This window comes from Ammospiza nelsoni, chromosome 12, assembly GCF_027579445.1.
Source record: "Ammospiza nelsoni isolate bAmmNel1 chromosome 12, bAmmNel1.pri, whole genome shotgun sequence".
NCBI lineage: Eukaryota > Metazoa > Chordata > Aves > Passeriformes > Passerellidae > Ammospiza > Ammospiza nelsoni.
Window position 1 is genome coordinate 2,086,892 of NC_080644.1, and position 15,293 is coordinate 2,102,184.

The 15,293-nt window shown below is 47.6% G+C and overlaps 1 protein-coding gene across 6 annotated transcripts in view; it reads right to left on the reverse strand.

Moving 5' to 3' along the window:
• The window catches only part of BCAS1 (brain enriched myelin associated protein 1), a 34,583-nt gene extending 19,515 nt beyond the window's left edge, over positions 1-15,068 (reverse strand). For 3 of the 6 annotated variants that reach the window (XM_059481074.1, XM_059481075.1, XM_059481069.1), the window contains exons 1-6: positions 14,319-14,545; positions 12,131-12,204; positions 11,960-12,041; positions 5,725-6,233; positions 839-985; positions 294-338 (exon numbers count right to left, since the gene is read on the reverse strand). In XM_059481074.1, coding sequence (XP_059337057.1) covers positions 294-338; positions 839-985; positions 5,725-6,233; positions 11,960-12,041; positions 12,131-12,199 — 852 coding nt within the window. In that variant the 5' untranslated portion in view covers positions 12,200-12,204; positions 14,319-14,545. Of the gene's footprint in view, positions 1-293; positions 339-838; positions 986-5,724; positions 6,234-11,959; positions 12,042-12,130; positions 12,205-14,318; positions 14,546-14,942 lie in introns of those variants that run through there. The other 3 variants (XM_059481070.1, XM_059481071.1, XM_059481073.1) reach the window with 3 other exon arrangements.
• Between the last annotated feature and the right edge of the window lie 225 nt (positions 15,069-15,293).

Genomic DNA, 15,293 nt, shown 5'->3' on the forward strand with positions numbered 1-15,293 from the left:
ATTTTTTGTGGACTCAAAGTTTTCACTGAAATTTTAGATCAAAGACAAGTCAGAGAAGCAACCAAAAGCATCACCAATCATCACCAAGCTTGCAGAAAACACAACAGATTTTGATTGTAACAGATGACATTAAGAATGGCACTGTTCAGTCTCTTCCTTTTCAATTTATCCAGGGAAAAAATATTTGAAATTACTTCAAATGATTGTATCAGTTAGGGAAAAAGCCCAACAAAATGAAGAGGAAATCCCTGTGTGAAAAACACCCAATGAGCAGTGAAAAAGGAACTGCCTACCTTGTCTTCAGAATCACTTTTGGCTTCAGCTTTGCTTGGGGAGACCTTAAAAGAATTTGAGAAAAAACAGTCACTCAACCCAGCCTTCCAAAGGGTCAAAAAGATAAGTTTGAAATCAGCAGGTTTTATTTGCACAAAGGGAAAATACAAATATTGCTTGCCTCAAGTGGGAAAATTGATAATGCAAATATTCCTTGAGAACACATAATGGCTATGATGAAAAATGCCTGGATTGAATATTTACTCTTCAAGCTCCTAATCAATTAATAAAAATGAACTTTTAGAGGTGGTACAAAACGAATATCAAGCAGAAAGTCTCTGAGACAGTTCCAGATCTGTATAATCTGTGCAGAAGTGGAAGTTTGCAGAGCAGGTGGCACTCACTTGATCATTTCAGTGTCCCCCTCCTCATCCCCCCAAGGACAGAGAACATTTCACATTTATTTATACATTTTTACATTATTTATATAAATTTTCCAGTCCCACAGGGTTTTTTTTGGAAGCAATTGAAGCCCAAAGAGATGGAAAGGAAAGGCAGAACTTACCAGAGTTTTGAGGAAGCTCATGACTGAGCCCTGTCCTGCAGCTGCCTGGGGACTGTGCTGCTCTGCCTGTGCCCTGTCAGGTGCAGCCAGGTCTTGTTCACCTGCAGAGTCCTGCCCAAGCTCCTTCTGGCTGCACTCATCTATCTCCTGAAACATAAAAGGGGGCACAGATTGCTCAGTGCCAGCTTGCCCGATTCCCCGTGGAATGCAGAAGTGGCTTTTGTGACTCGCTGGGAGTCACAGCAGCAATTCCAACCATTCCTGCCCAGCCCACGGGCAGAACAATCCAGCATTTATCCTCTCCTTCCCTCTCTGCTCAGACACTCAGCGCTGCTGCTGCTGCTGGGGGGACGCTGGTCTCAGCCACAGCAGGCACAGCGCGAGCCCCAAACTCCTCTTTTGGCTTTTCCGGGCTGAACTTGTGAAAAATGGCAGCAAATGCTGAGATTTTGGCCCTGCCAGCTCCATGTCTGAGTGCACCTTACAAAGATGGGTTGCCATGCCAGGAATCAGTTTTATCTATCAAACACCAACATGTCAAACATTAAATGAAGGAAAAAGGTAACAAATCAAAGTAATTCCTCTTAGCCAGATGGAGCTGCCTCTTCTCTTCATGGAATTACACTTCCCAAAGCCCCAAAACATTTTCCAGTGCTCAAGCACTCACAAGTAGGTAATATTAACGAAATTGTTTTCTCTTTAGACACCTGGACAAGGGTCTGCTTCTAAAAAAACACTCTTGAACCAGTTTTGGAGAGTTTGGCACCTCTCACACTGAATTTACCTTCCATTTTGGCCACCTTTACCTTGAGCCTGCACAGGAAAACTCAACAAAAGTGTTGTGCAGGAGAGAGTGACATCAAAGAGTGCCTAAGTGACATCAAAGGTATTTTTCCCTAACCAGCCCATTATACTCAGTGTTTTTTTTAGTGGGAAAAATTAGAATTAAAGTGTTCTAAAGAATGCTGGGTGATTAAAATAGCACAATAATTGTGTAATATGGATTTCTTTATGTCACCAGTGGAAGGAATAAACTTTAAATGCTTTAAAACCTCAGAGGGATCAGGCCAGCTGGGTGTGGGGTGGCAGTGCCAGCAGAACATAGGGGGTTAAAGCATCCATTGAAATGCCAGAGGGGACTTCAGTGCCATTCCCCACCCACCCAGCTCTGCAGGCTGGCCCAGGAGCAGCAGAGCAGGGCAGGAATGCTCCCAGGCACTGAAGGGTCTCACACAGCACTCTGTGCAGCTGCCAGCCCCAGCGTGGCCCCAGAACAATCTGTCCCATGCAGGACACGCGTGCCCAGGGTGGCACACACAGCTCTGGGGCCATGGAAAACGCTGGCTCTGCTCCAGGGGCTCAGGGCACACTGAGGCAGGAGGAGGAGGAGGAGGAGGAGGCTGATGTGCTGCTGAACAAAACCAGCTTCACAGCACAAGTGCTTGGTGCCATCACACTCTTTAGAGCTGGATGCTATCAAGGAAAAGAAACAGATTTAACAAGTTTTTGGAATTACAGAAAGCCCAATGCATCCCTTGGGGTGCACTTCAGGAGGGAGCTGCACACAGCTGTTTCCAGCACCCCTGGCTGATCCAGAACTGAAGCCACTGCAGATCCTGAGGATTGGGGCCATCCCAAAATCCCTGAACTCCACTCACAGCTCAGATGGGTCCCGTTGGATGTGCCCATTTCAGCTCCCTGTGTTCTGCTGGCACTGCCCACCCCACACCCAGCTGTCCTGATCCCTCTGAGGTTTTAAAGCATTTAAAGTTTATTCCTTCCACTGGTGACATAAAGAAATCCATATTATACAATTATTGTGCTATTTTAACCACCCAGCACAGGGAAAGGTTCTTTAGAACAATTTTATTCTAATTTTGCCCACTAAAAATGTCCCTGCCCAAGCTGAGGCTGCCCTTGGCCAGAGAGGATCCCTCCAGCCTGGCCTTGGAGAGGGGCTGAGCTCCATCCTGTGCTCCCATGGGAATGCTCCTGCAGGAAGAGCCCAGGCTGGGGCCATCAGCGCAGAAATCAGGCGCAGAGAGCACACAGCCCTGCAGGATCACAAAATCACCACAAAAGCCTCTGTGGCAGCTCCCCGCTCAAAGCCCTGGGGGTAAATCGTGAAAGAAACCCCAGGAATAACAGAAGATCAGTATTAGGAGTTAATAGATGCTATGTAAATGTTCAATTCATGTCTTTGAGAAGCTAAATTTGGGGGTAATAAACACCTTAAATATACTGTAGTTTCAGTTCAGTCATCAGGAAAAAAAAAAACCCCAAACATATCAAAAGAATGTATTCCTGCCAGCACTTTTGTTTGCATGAATCATGGCTCAGTGAAACATTTCAGGCATATAATTTATCTTTTCTTTGGCTTACATAGTAAATGCTTCATGAATTCATGAATTCTGCCCTTGTTTTAATTATGCTGCGCTCTGAATGTAGTTTTGTAGACCACAAAAATAAAGAGTGGCTCAGCAAACACAGAATGTTTGTGCAGCTCTTAAGCTACAACTGTGGAGCCTCTCTCTTACTCACCAGCAATGCTGTTTGTTTTGTCTTGGCACTCAGTGCAGGGAAACTTTGCTTTTAGCATTTACAGATACTACAAGTCATAATCCACAAAGAAAAAAAAAGAGAGAGAGAAAAGAGGAGCTGTTGGCAGCGATATCTTGATTTTTAGTATGATTATTTGGTAACAGTTTGTAGTTTCTACAGTAACAGTAATTAAATTAGGCTTGGTCATTCTCCCATCCAGCAGGAGAATTGGAACTTCAGAGGGAACAGAAGGCAACTGTGCTGCAAGGCAGAGCCACAGCCTTTGTTTTAGGGATTGAGTTGAATTTGGCAACACATTGCAGTGTTTAGCTGATGTATTTTCCCCAAAAAAGGGGCTTAACTCCTCTCTACCCCCACCATATATTCCTTTTCATATCTGAAAGAACCAAAGACCAAGTTATAGCCTAAAAATTCAAGCATAAGTTTAAAATTCCTCTCCCTGTGATCCAGATCTGTCATTTACTTACACAGTGAACCCCAATTTGGTGATTCCTCAAAGATATCTATGGTGCAGCTTTTTGCACACACCTGGGAGGTGTAGAGCCATTTTTGATAACCACAGCTGTCCTTAGGAATGTTCCAGAAAGCTGCAGGGATCCTGCAGGCACTCCCAGCCAGCCCCAGCACCAAACAGGGCTCAGCTGTGCCTGGGATTTCCAGGTTGTTCCCACCAGGCACCTCCAGGATGGGGATGGGCACAAGGGGACTGGGGCAGAACTGCAGGAATTAATAAGAAGTCCAGGTGTTTTGATATAATAAAGCTTGATCTGGATGAGCAGTGCTTCCCTGCTTGAGCTGGGAGAATGATTTAGATTCCCTTCTGTCCCTGAGCATGCACTGCCTCAGCTGAGCTTTCAACAGGAATGTTTGTTCCCAGCAGCGTTTAACTCTGAATTTTAGTTAAAACTGCTCCAAAGTGTTCTTTCCTTGGACTTTCACAGCATTCCTTCAGCAGCACAGCTGTGACCCTGCCCACTCTGTAAATGACAGCAGTGGCACTGCAGTGACAGCAAAGTAGGAAATGAGAATTTGGCATTTGGTGGGAAGAGAGACAATTCCTGCAAGCCACGGGGAGGACTTGTTGTGTGTGGCAGTCAAAAGTATCTGCAGGAATTTGGGGTGTTGAAAAGCTCCATTCTAAGAGGCTGAACACAGAAGTGCCAGTGTGCCCTGAACAGAGGATTCATTGCAAATTATCCACCCTGTCCTGCTTAGGTGCTGAATGCCTTAATGGGCTCTTTAAATGTGCATCCCGAGCTGTGATGGGAGCACTCCTGAGGGGCAGGGATGGAAAATGCAACTGTTCCTTCTTAAAAATGAACCCTGAGGAAAATATTACAATGTGTACATTTATACAAGAAATGTGCTCTTCGAATCTGAGAAAGTCTAATGTAGAGAAAACAAAGATTAAAAACAAAAGAATTTTGGGGCAACTTGCAATGCTGGCAGCGTAAGCAGTGAGTATCTCCTGAGTTAAGTTCAACACTACCCAGAGCATCAGTGAACACCATCTTATTTGTAAGCCTGAATTAGCCAATAAAAGCAATTATTAAAGTGGTATTTACACATTGGTTTTCCCTCCTGTTCCTGACATTAGACAGAGTTTCAGTTTGATCACCAATTCCTGTACTCCCTTTCAGAGGATGGGCCTTTTCTGTGGTTAATTCCCAGAAAATTATACCTTTTGTATATACTATACATCAGGTCTGGCAGGAAGTGCAAAATCTAAACTCATATTAACTTCCAACTCCTTTGACCAGAGTGCTCTTTCAGTTAAGATCCATAGTTTCTTGTATCACATTCTCATCCTGTAAAATCATTTCTAATGAACCACTTTTCCTTGACTAAAACACCACAATGAGCTGGAATATAAAAATCATTGCTGCGTAATATTCCTTATTTTGTTGAATAGGGTACCCTAGCTAGAGAAGTAGGGCTATTTTAAAAATGGCACTAAACACACCAAAGAACTTTTAGAAACCCATCCAGAGTCAAACTCCAAGAAACTGGTTTAATTTCAGGTATTTTTGCTTTCATTTGCAGCTGGCAGCTGCTCCTCCTGGCAGCTGGAGCCGTGTTGCCCAAACCTTTTGGGGAATTATAAATTGAATTAAACTGGAGGTCAGGATTTAGTCACAAGACAGAGCTTCACTCCTTGGCCACAGGTTCATCCTCCACACCTCTGTCCTGGGGCGTTACCTGTGGCCATTTTCAGGGCAACACTGACTCGTTCCCACCCCACATGGAGTTATCCCACCCTGGCAGTGGGGACAATGAAATTGTCAGTGACAATGGAATTAAAGGTTATTTTATGGAGCACTTGCCTTGCGCAGCGGTTCCCCGTGGGCCGCGATGCTCCCGTTGGGGACGTCCAGGCCCTGCCTGCCCTGCTCAGTGTCCCCTGCTGTCCTCGCCGTGCCCTTCTCCAGCCTGAAGATCCTGTCCAGGAGTGTCACCGCTCTGCCCTTGGGGGCAGCCACATCGCGTCCCTCGGCTGTCCCCACGAGCTCCGCGTCCTGCAGCGGGGCCTGCCCGGGCTTTTTATGGCTTCCCTGCTGGGGGGCTGCCCCGGGCCCCTCTGTGCCCTCGCCCGGGCCTTTGCTGGCACCCAGGGTGGGCTCTGCGGGGGCTGGAGCTGCCGCTGGCTGCTGGGCAGGCGCTGGCACGGCCCAGGGGAAGGGCAGCAGGGAGCGGGGCCTGGCAGCTGGCGGGGCCCTGCTGGCAGCGCTCCCGCCGCTCTGCCCGCCCGCCCGGGCACCGCCGGGACCTGGCTCCGCTGGCTCCGATGGAGAAACGGCGGCGTTATCCTGGGCTGCTGCTGCCCTGGGATCTGCTGTAACACAGGAGAGAGAGCGAATTATCCACGGGCACTGTGGGCACCATGGGCACAGGCACCCGTGGTGGGGTGAGCTGGGTCTGAGGGCGCACGGGGGACCCTAGCGCTGCTGCTCAGCCCCAGAGCTGATTTCTGCCAGCCCTCACTGAAATCAGTGTGAATTTAACCTTTTGCTCATTCCCAGATCTGATTTTTGCCACCCCTGACATCAGTGTCAATTTTATTCCTCTGCTCATCCCCAGAGCTGATATTTGCTCCTCTGCCACTCACTGACATCAGTGCACATTTTACCCTCTGCTCTCAGCCCCCAGAGCTGATTTCTGCTCCCCTGCCACCCCTGCACCCTGATACCAGTGCACATTTTACCCTCTGCTGATCCCCAGAGTTGATTTTTGCCACCCCTGACTTCAGTGTGAATTTACCCCCTGCACAACCCCCTTGCAGTGCCAAAGTCAGATCTCAGCTCTGCTTGGCACTACTCAGCCCAGTGGACAGCAAATTAAAATCAGTGATATTCAAAAAAAACCCCAAAACTGGTAAAACTTGAGACAGTTATATATCAATGTATCCCCTGCTCCTCTGTCAAAGCTAAAGAAACAAAAATAAGGGAAAGCACCAGGACTGATCCCGTTTCCTGGTTGGCCAATCTCCCAGCAGGAGTTCTGTGCACTCACAACTGATTTCATTCATTTTTCTCACCCTGCTGCCTGCTCTCCTCAGTGCAGCTCCTGCCTGCACCTCTCCTTGGCCTGTGGGTTATTTTGAGCCTGATTTGAGCACTGATAAATCACAACCCGGCCAGGTTTCTTAGCCTTACATTTCTCTTTACATTTTACATTTCTCCTCTCACAAACTGTGGCTCAGAATCACGTTTCCTCTCCCAAAACTCACACAAATCATTCCATGTGGCCATCACACCTTAGATGCAAAACCCCTTTTGATTTGAAAGTGTATTTTATGATTTTATAAAACAATGGAGCTTTGATAACACAGCTGAGGTGAAAATCCCTGGTATGGGATTCACAGGCAGGAAAAGGCAGCTCCTGCTTTGCACAAGACAAAAGAAACAAGAGACAAAAGAAAAATAATCTTGCTTGGATCTATTTTGTGGCTGGAAGCACAGATGATGTGATGTGATAAAATAAAAATAAAATAAAATTTAAAAGGGTCTTGTTGAGAGGTAAATCTTACAGCTCCCCTGAGCTCCAGCTTCTCTTCCCTGCTTGGGCTGGAATATGGATCTGATTTCCCTGTCACTCATCACCACATTTCAAGGATGAATTTAGATGTATTTAATTATAACCGTGGAAAACTGACAGGCTCAAACCAACTTGCTGAATTAGAATAGGGAAATTGTCAGTTTCAATGCAAAATTGAAATTATTTCAAATTATAATTGCAATAGTCTAGTCAATATTATGCCTTTCACATTTTCCTTTAAGAGAAAGAAAACCCCAGATACCAAAAAATAACTGACTGAAACACATCTTCAGATCTTCAGTGTGAAATTCTTTGGGATTAGGAAAACAGAACAATTTTAGATCCCAGCTTTCAAAGCTACCCCTTGGCTTTTCACAGCAAAATTCCCCCAAGCTTCCCACTCTGCCAGGGATTCTGGACAATCCCACAAAGCATCAGCAGGTCCTGGGCTGGTACTCATGAAATATCACAGGAAGATATTGCTTGGGGAGTGCTTGGGCTTGGAGCACCTGGGACAATGGGAGGTGTCCCTGCCATGGCAGGGTGGGGTGAGATGGTCCCCAAGGCCCCTTCTAACCCAAAGCACTCCATGATCCTGGGGTTCATGGAAAACCCCATTTCTGCTCGCCAGGAGCAGCCTGGGCTGTGGGGCAGAGTCCCATGGGGACACCCAGCCATGGGATCAAGGCTGTGGGCAAAGGAACCTCCAGGCTGGGCCCTGGGCTGCTTCCAGTGGAGCTGCTTCCTTACAGGAACAGCAGAAGAAGAATGCAGGGAAAAATAAATTCATGTATGCCCAGAAAGTGGAAATCTGTGTCTGTCCTGCCTGGCAGCACCCAGGGACCCTGGGCACATCCCAGGAGCAGAGCAGAGCCCAGGGCCCAGCCTGGAGGTTCCTTTGCCCACAGCCTTGATCCCATGGCTGGGTGTCCCCATGGGACCCTGCCCCACAGCCCAGGCTGCTCCTGGCGAGCAGAAATGGGGTTTTCCATGAATGGGGTTTTCGATGAACCCAGGATCATGGAGTGCTTTGGGTTAGAAGGGGCCTTGGGGACCATCTCACCCCACCCTGCCATGGCAGGGACACCTCCCATTGTCCCAGGTGCTCCAAGCCCAACGTCCAACCTGGTCATGGGCACTGCCAGGGATCCAGGGCCTTTCCTACTCTCCCAGGGAAGGATTTTTCCCTAATATCCCACCTAAACCTATTCTCTGTCCCTTTGAAGCCATTCCCTGTGTGCTGTCCCTCCATCCCTTGCAAATCCTCTCTACGCCTTTGCTCTTAGCTCGTCCAGGCCACACTGAGCTCACTCCAGAGCTTCTCCTGTGCAGGTGAGCAATGCCAGCTCTGCTCCATCCCTCTGCCCATCCTGGAGCCTCCTCTGGGCCCTCCCTAGCAGCTCCTGCCCGAGCTGGGGTGCAGTGGGACAGTGCTGGAACGTGCCAGCATCACCCCAAGGGACGTTCACCCAGACCCCTGCCAGCAGCAGGGGCACAGGTGGCACCCTCAGGGCTGTGGTGACAGCAGCCACAGCTGCCCTTGGATCATTCTTAATGAGCCTTTTGCTCTCTCTTTTTTGGATGTTTTGGGCCAAGTGCTCCCCAGCACAGCCCGTTCTGGCAGGCAAAGAGATCTCCACTTTCTGGGCACACATGAATTTATTTTTTTCCCTGCATTCTTCTTCTGCTATTCCTCTAAGGAAGCAGCTCCATGGCAGAAGTCCTTGGGCAGCAATGTCCTCCTGTGATATTTCATGAGCACCAGTTTCAGTTTCAATGCCCTGACAGGCACAGCAAAAGTGCAAATTGCAGCTATTCCAGCACCTATTGAGATACTCAGCTGGGGCCACCAAGTACCAGCTGTAGTTTCCTGAGCCTCCTGTAGTAAAGTTTGAAAAAGAACTTCTAATTATAGTTGGAAACTTGGGAAGGAAGCAAAAATCAAAAACCTTTCCCCAGCTAAAGAAAGGAGAAACAATATCCATAGGAAAATAATTGTGAGAGATGCTGAACTTCTGCTTTATGTAACAGATAACGAATTAACCACAGGAAAACTGGCTTGGGCTCAAAATTAGGGGTAGAAGCTCAGCACTAAGAAAACCAGCTAAGCAAGCAGCAGCTCAGGAACCCATGGAGCTCCTTTTATCTCAAATTATCATGGAAGGAATGGGAGCCCTGGAAAATGTCACTGCCATGGGCTCTGTGTGTGTGTGCTGTGTCAGGAGAGCTCCAGCTGCTCCAAGGAAATTCTGCTCAGAGCAGATCCCAGAGCTGGGCCGGGCTGCACTGAACAGGCACAGCAAACTGAGGGACAAAAGCCTTGAAATTCCAGTATTTGGGTGAAAAATATGTGTTATTTTTGTTTTCAAAGACACACAAGTGCCATTTTCCCCCCACATTTATTCCTCAATCCGGAGGCAGAATTGCAAAGATAAGCAAAAAAACCCCAAATTCTAGGCCAGGTCTTTGAGCAGATCAAAGCTGCTCGTTGTGACTGAGATTAAAAGCTGCTGTGAGATGAAAATCAATACACAATTTACAAACTGCTTTTCAGACTACTCCTGCTCCAGCATTTGCCTTTCAACTCCTTAACAAAAGGCAGCCACACTCCAGAAGATTTGTCTCTCTGTCCCCTTCCCTTCATCAGGGTGTGTCAAAAAGGAAATTTTGTGGCTACACAAAGTCCCTCTTCTGTAAAAACTCATTTTTCCCTGGAATTTGGCAAATTAGACCAACATATTTTCCATGATTTAGTAAAAAATAGAGAAGCTCAATGGTTAATGCAATATCACAGAATCATGGAATGGTTTGGGTTGGAAGGGACCCTAAAGCTCATCTCATTCCTCTCTTCTGACTACAAGCCAGCCACAAACAAATATTTTGCTTAGCCATGGAATTAGAGCCACACAGCACTTTTTTTCTCCCCTGGTGTTCAGATAATCATGGAGAAAATATTTTAATGGCCATGAAGAAACCATTAATGGCTACAAGGGAACATTTGGCACAGGAATTCCAGCAGGGCAGGGCAGCACAGGGTACAACTGCCCTGAATGAACTTCTGCAGCAAATACAAATCCAAAATAAAACAAATAAAACTCTCCTCCTTCCTTGAAAAAGAAGGAGCACACTAAAATCCTTTTGCCATCTTACTCCATCATTCCATGCAAATAAATTTTTGCTCCGGGAATCATCTTTTTTCACTAATTTAACTTGCATTGTTATTTACCTGCAGATTTCCAGAAATTAATGGAAATAGGGTCAGAGGAGTCAGCAGCAAGAATAGGAACGATCATTCTCTAAAAGCATCTCTGAAATATTTCACATTTCAGGATTTCTGCTGGGTTCTGGCTGCTAGCAGCATCTGCTGAATGGGATTTATCCTCTGGGACAAAGGAGCTGCATCTCCACTCAACCTTTCTCCTTTGTAATCTTTTTAACTCCTTTGTAATTCTTTCTAGGAGCAGGTAGATGTTTCAATCTGCATGGAATTACCAGCCAAGCCCACAGGAATTCTTGCTGTTTTGTCCTCCTGCTGCATTTCTGCTCTGTGTAATGCAAATCAGAGACAGAAACCTCCAGTTCCAACCTTGCCCCTCCACCTGTTGCTCACCAAGTGCTTTTGTTACTGAAAATACAACCAAGTTCCCTTATTTTTTCCTAAAATCCTCACTCTGTGCCCCCAAAATGCTATTTATTGCAGTATTTCATTTTAGAAATACTATGAAAACATAGTTGGAAGTAACTTCTATCACTTGTATTTCTCCAAAATCTTGATTACATTTCACAAACATGGAGATTTCAATGGTATCTCAATGATTTAAACTGCTTTTCAAACAGGAAAAAAGTTAAAATACAAGAAATATCAACACAGGAACGTCTAATTTTTCAACTTGCTACTTAAACTGATTAATTAGGTAATCCATTTAAGCAAAGCAGTCCCATATGCTTCATTTTACATATGAGGAATAAAATGTACATGTATTTTCTGGGTCTTCAGGCAGTGAAAATCATCTGGCTTTTATTTCCTCCTCAGAACTCTGCTGGTTTACACCCGAAAAAACCGCACAGAGAGGCTTTGCTGGTAGGCAATGCTTAAAGTGACTTGTGGTGGGATGGCACTGGGAAATTCGGGCCGCGGAGCAGAGATTCTGGGCTGCTATCAGATCCATCTGCATATCCCCACACCAGCCTTTGATTATTTTTACCGAAATTTAGATTTTTCAAGTGCCTGTGACAGACTGAGAGGGTTCACAATAAACCATAAAGTATTTTTCTCAGCACGGAAATTTCAAGTATTCCTTAATTTTGGAAAGAAGTCCTTAATGGTTTTGGGGTTTTTGGTTTTTTTTTTTTTTTTTTTTTTTTTTTTTCCCGTATTTAAACTTTGCAGCTTCTGCAGAGCCACATTTCCAAGTCAGAGCTGGAGCACGGGTCCATCCCCAGTTCAAAGCCTCTCATGAATATTCATTATTCCTTCAATCCCAACCTCCCCCAGGGCATTTCCAACCCTTTCCCAGTCCGTACCTGCACCATTCACTGCCGGGGGAGGGCTCTGAGCAAACACCGCGGATCCGTTCGCGATACCATCGGGAGACTCGGGGAGAGGCTGAAATAACAAAGAACGGGGTTTTTAGGGCATCAAAGGGGTGAAAACTGCGCTGGCAGCAGCCGGGGGTGTGGGATGGGGTTGCTCACCTGGAAACTCTTCACCGTGCAGGTGTTGTCATCCTCAGCTTCCTCTGGCACGCTCAGGTTATTCCCCATGGCTGCTGCGAGGTGGGGGAGAGACAAACCCCAAATAACCCTTTCTGTGTCATTAATGTGAATTCACAATTCTAGTTAAGAGACAGCCAATGGGGGCAGGTGTTAAAATCCCTGAAACCGCACCCGGGGCACCTGCCCCATCCTCAGCCTGCCCCAAGCCCATCGTGCTCAGGGCTCACAGCTGCTCCCAAAATGCCACCAGCCAACGAACTTTTCCTGTTTGAAAAAGATTTCTAACAGTATTTCTGATTCTCAGCCCCTGCAGCTTCCTGCTGATGCAGAGCTCCTCACTCCAGGTGAGTTGTCAGGAGCTGATGCAGAGCAGGGGCCACAGGCTCTGAGCTCTGGCAGACTTTGCTCCAGGGACGCTCAGCCATTTCCTAAAATCCAGTTTATTATTCTCAGTGAAATAAAACACACACATGTGGAATTTCAAAACATGGAGCAGCCATGCGGAATTTCAAAACATTTTCCCTCACAGGAACCCTCTCAAGGAAAGATGGAGATGAACAGGAGGGGCTTTTTGCTAAAAATGGGAAAACTTGCTGCACAATCCCAAATGTGATCCCAAAGCACCAAGCTCTGTTCTCTGCTGTGCTCATGGAGAGGATGGAGCTGTGGCTGCCCCTGGATCCCTGGCAGTGCCCAAGGCCAGGCTGGAGCAGTGGAAGGGATGGGACAGGATGAGCTTTAAGGTCCCTTCCACCCCAAACCCCTGTGTGATTTAGAAAACATCCATGTGTGCTGCTTCTGCCTTATTTTAAAGAAAAATGACAGGTCACTGCCACCTATAGACAGCTGTGAGCAGCACAGGGATGATCCAAACACAGAATGACTCAGAGCGGCAGCTGATGTCGCAGCTGTGCCCTGTGCCAGCTCCTGCAGCTGACTGTCCCCGTGTGGCTCCGGAGCTGACAAACAGCAGCCCCAGCCCTGGCATTCCCATGGAATGGGTTTTTGTTTTTCCCAGAGTGCTCAGGCCTCTGTTGATGTGCTCAGATCCATTTTTCTCTCATTTGATACACCGTGACTTAAAGTTGGAGTTATCCAATGTGAAGGCAAATAAAGGAGCTCTCATGATGTGGTTTTGGAGTGGATAATCAGGGAATTGCAGCAGAGTTTGGCTGGAAGGGCCCTTGGAGATCACCCAGCCCCTGCCCAGCCAGGGCCACAGAACTCAGCCAGGTGAGTTTGGGTGTCTGCAGAGAGGGAGATCCACCTTACACCTTTATGTAGAGGGATGTGAAGAGATCCTCCTCCCTGGAGCTGTGCCAGGGCTTTGCAGAAAGGACCTCCTCACTTTGTGAGAGAAAATGTGACAAATTTATGGGAGAAGATGAATTTGGAGGGCTGAGAGGGGAGAAGAGATGATCCTGATACAAGAACATTCTTCAAAATGAGAGGAAAGCCCCTATAAGTCATCAGTAATTCCTGTCCTGAGGCTCCTTTCTAGGTGCAGGTTTTTCACCCAGCTCCAAGGGTATTCTCCCTGTGGGCTTCCCTCAGGCCAGCTGGAATCCAGCCTGACTGGTTCCAAAAGGAACATGAACTACCAGCTTCTACAGCTCTGAAACAATCCCTTTCGCCAATTATGCCTCGCTGCTTCCATTGTAATGCAGAAAATAATTCCAAAGGAAAATAAATGCATTTTTAATTGGCTTTAATGTTGCGTGCACCATAGCGTGCCAAGTTCAAGGCTTGGGAAAATCCTCCTTTTTCACTCTCTCTCTCTCAAAAATCGTTAGTTTGGTGCTGGCAGAATGGTAAAAACTTTGAAAATATGACATATAGCAAAATCTATGATCCGCTGTGTGCTGCTAAAGGCAGCCAAGCCTCCCCTCCCTGATGTATTGACCAGCCTGGAATATTGCAATGGGAATATAGACATGGGAATATCACCCATGTCTGTAAATGCCAAAAGCCCACAACTAACTCCTCCCTAAAACCCACCATATGTTGCATTTAAACATCACAGAAAACAATCAATTTCCCTGCCCTTGGAACCCAGCTGAGCCTGAGGACACGGCCACGTCCAGGTGGAAAAGCAGAATTTTCAGCTCTATTGACATGGAGAGAAGAAAGGGCTGATAACAGTGCAGAGTTCAGAAATTCCGCTTACCTTGAGAGCAGCTCTGCAGGGAGAGGCACCTGGGACGGGGATAGGGAACAGAGCAGGTGGCTCTAAGCCCTGGCAGCAGCAGTGGGCACACAGGGACAGCAGGGTGGGACAGCAGGAGGGACAGCAGGAGCTGGGATGAGTCACCTACGGCAAACAAGGAACACCCAGCAGCGCCTGGGAGCCAGCCTGGCAGGGGCTGGGCATGCAGGACACGCTGCCTTGCAGCCCTTCAGGCTCCCGGGACACTTTTATACAATTCCTTCAGCCACTCCAAGTGGGAAAAGCAAAATAGCTCAAACATTCACGCCCTGGGCTCTCGGGGAGGGGACAACGCCACCAGGTGAGCAAGCAGTCCCAGAGTGGATGAGGAAAGCTCTGCCACAAACCTGGGCTCCCTTTGTGCAGGAAAAGCCAGGGCGCTGCTTTTGGGGAAAGGCAGAGCTGGTGCTTTAAAACACAAACACAGAAAATGAGACTTGCAGGACCCTTGGGCAGGAGAGCACAGGCAGGACTGCTGGAGCAGAGCAGCAAAAAGCAAATGCAAAAGGAAAAGCCAAACCATCAGAGCAGAGCTGCACAGAGGAAGGAAGGAGATGAAGGATAGGAAGGATCTGAAGGAGTTACCTGGGGCAGAGGGGCTGGGACAGCCTCTGGGAGCTGGAGCTGGTCCAGGTGATGGGTGTGCCGCTCACCCAGCCCCGAGTGCTGTGCCACTGTCCCTGTCCCCACGGGGAGTGCTCACAAACACTGGGTGCAAACACAGCCGGGGTGGAGCAGCCCCGTGCCCCTCCCAGCCCTCCCCAGGTGTTTTCCCAGCCCTCCCCAGGTGTTTTCCCAGCTCTCTGGCCACCCAAACCTGCTCCAAGGCCCTTGGGGATCCCTGACCCTGGGGCAGCCCTCACCGCCTGCTCTGGGCACGGTGACACCCACAAACCCCTTCCCGACGCGGGCTTTCCCCAAAATGCAGGGAAATCC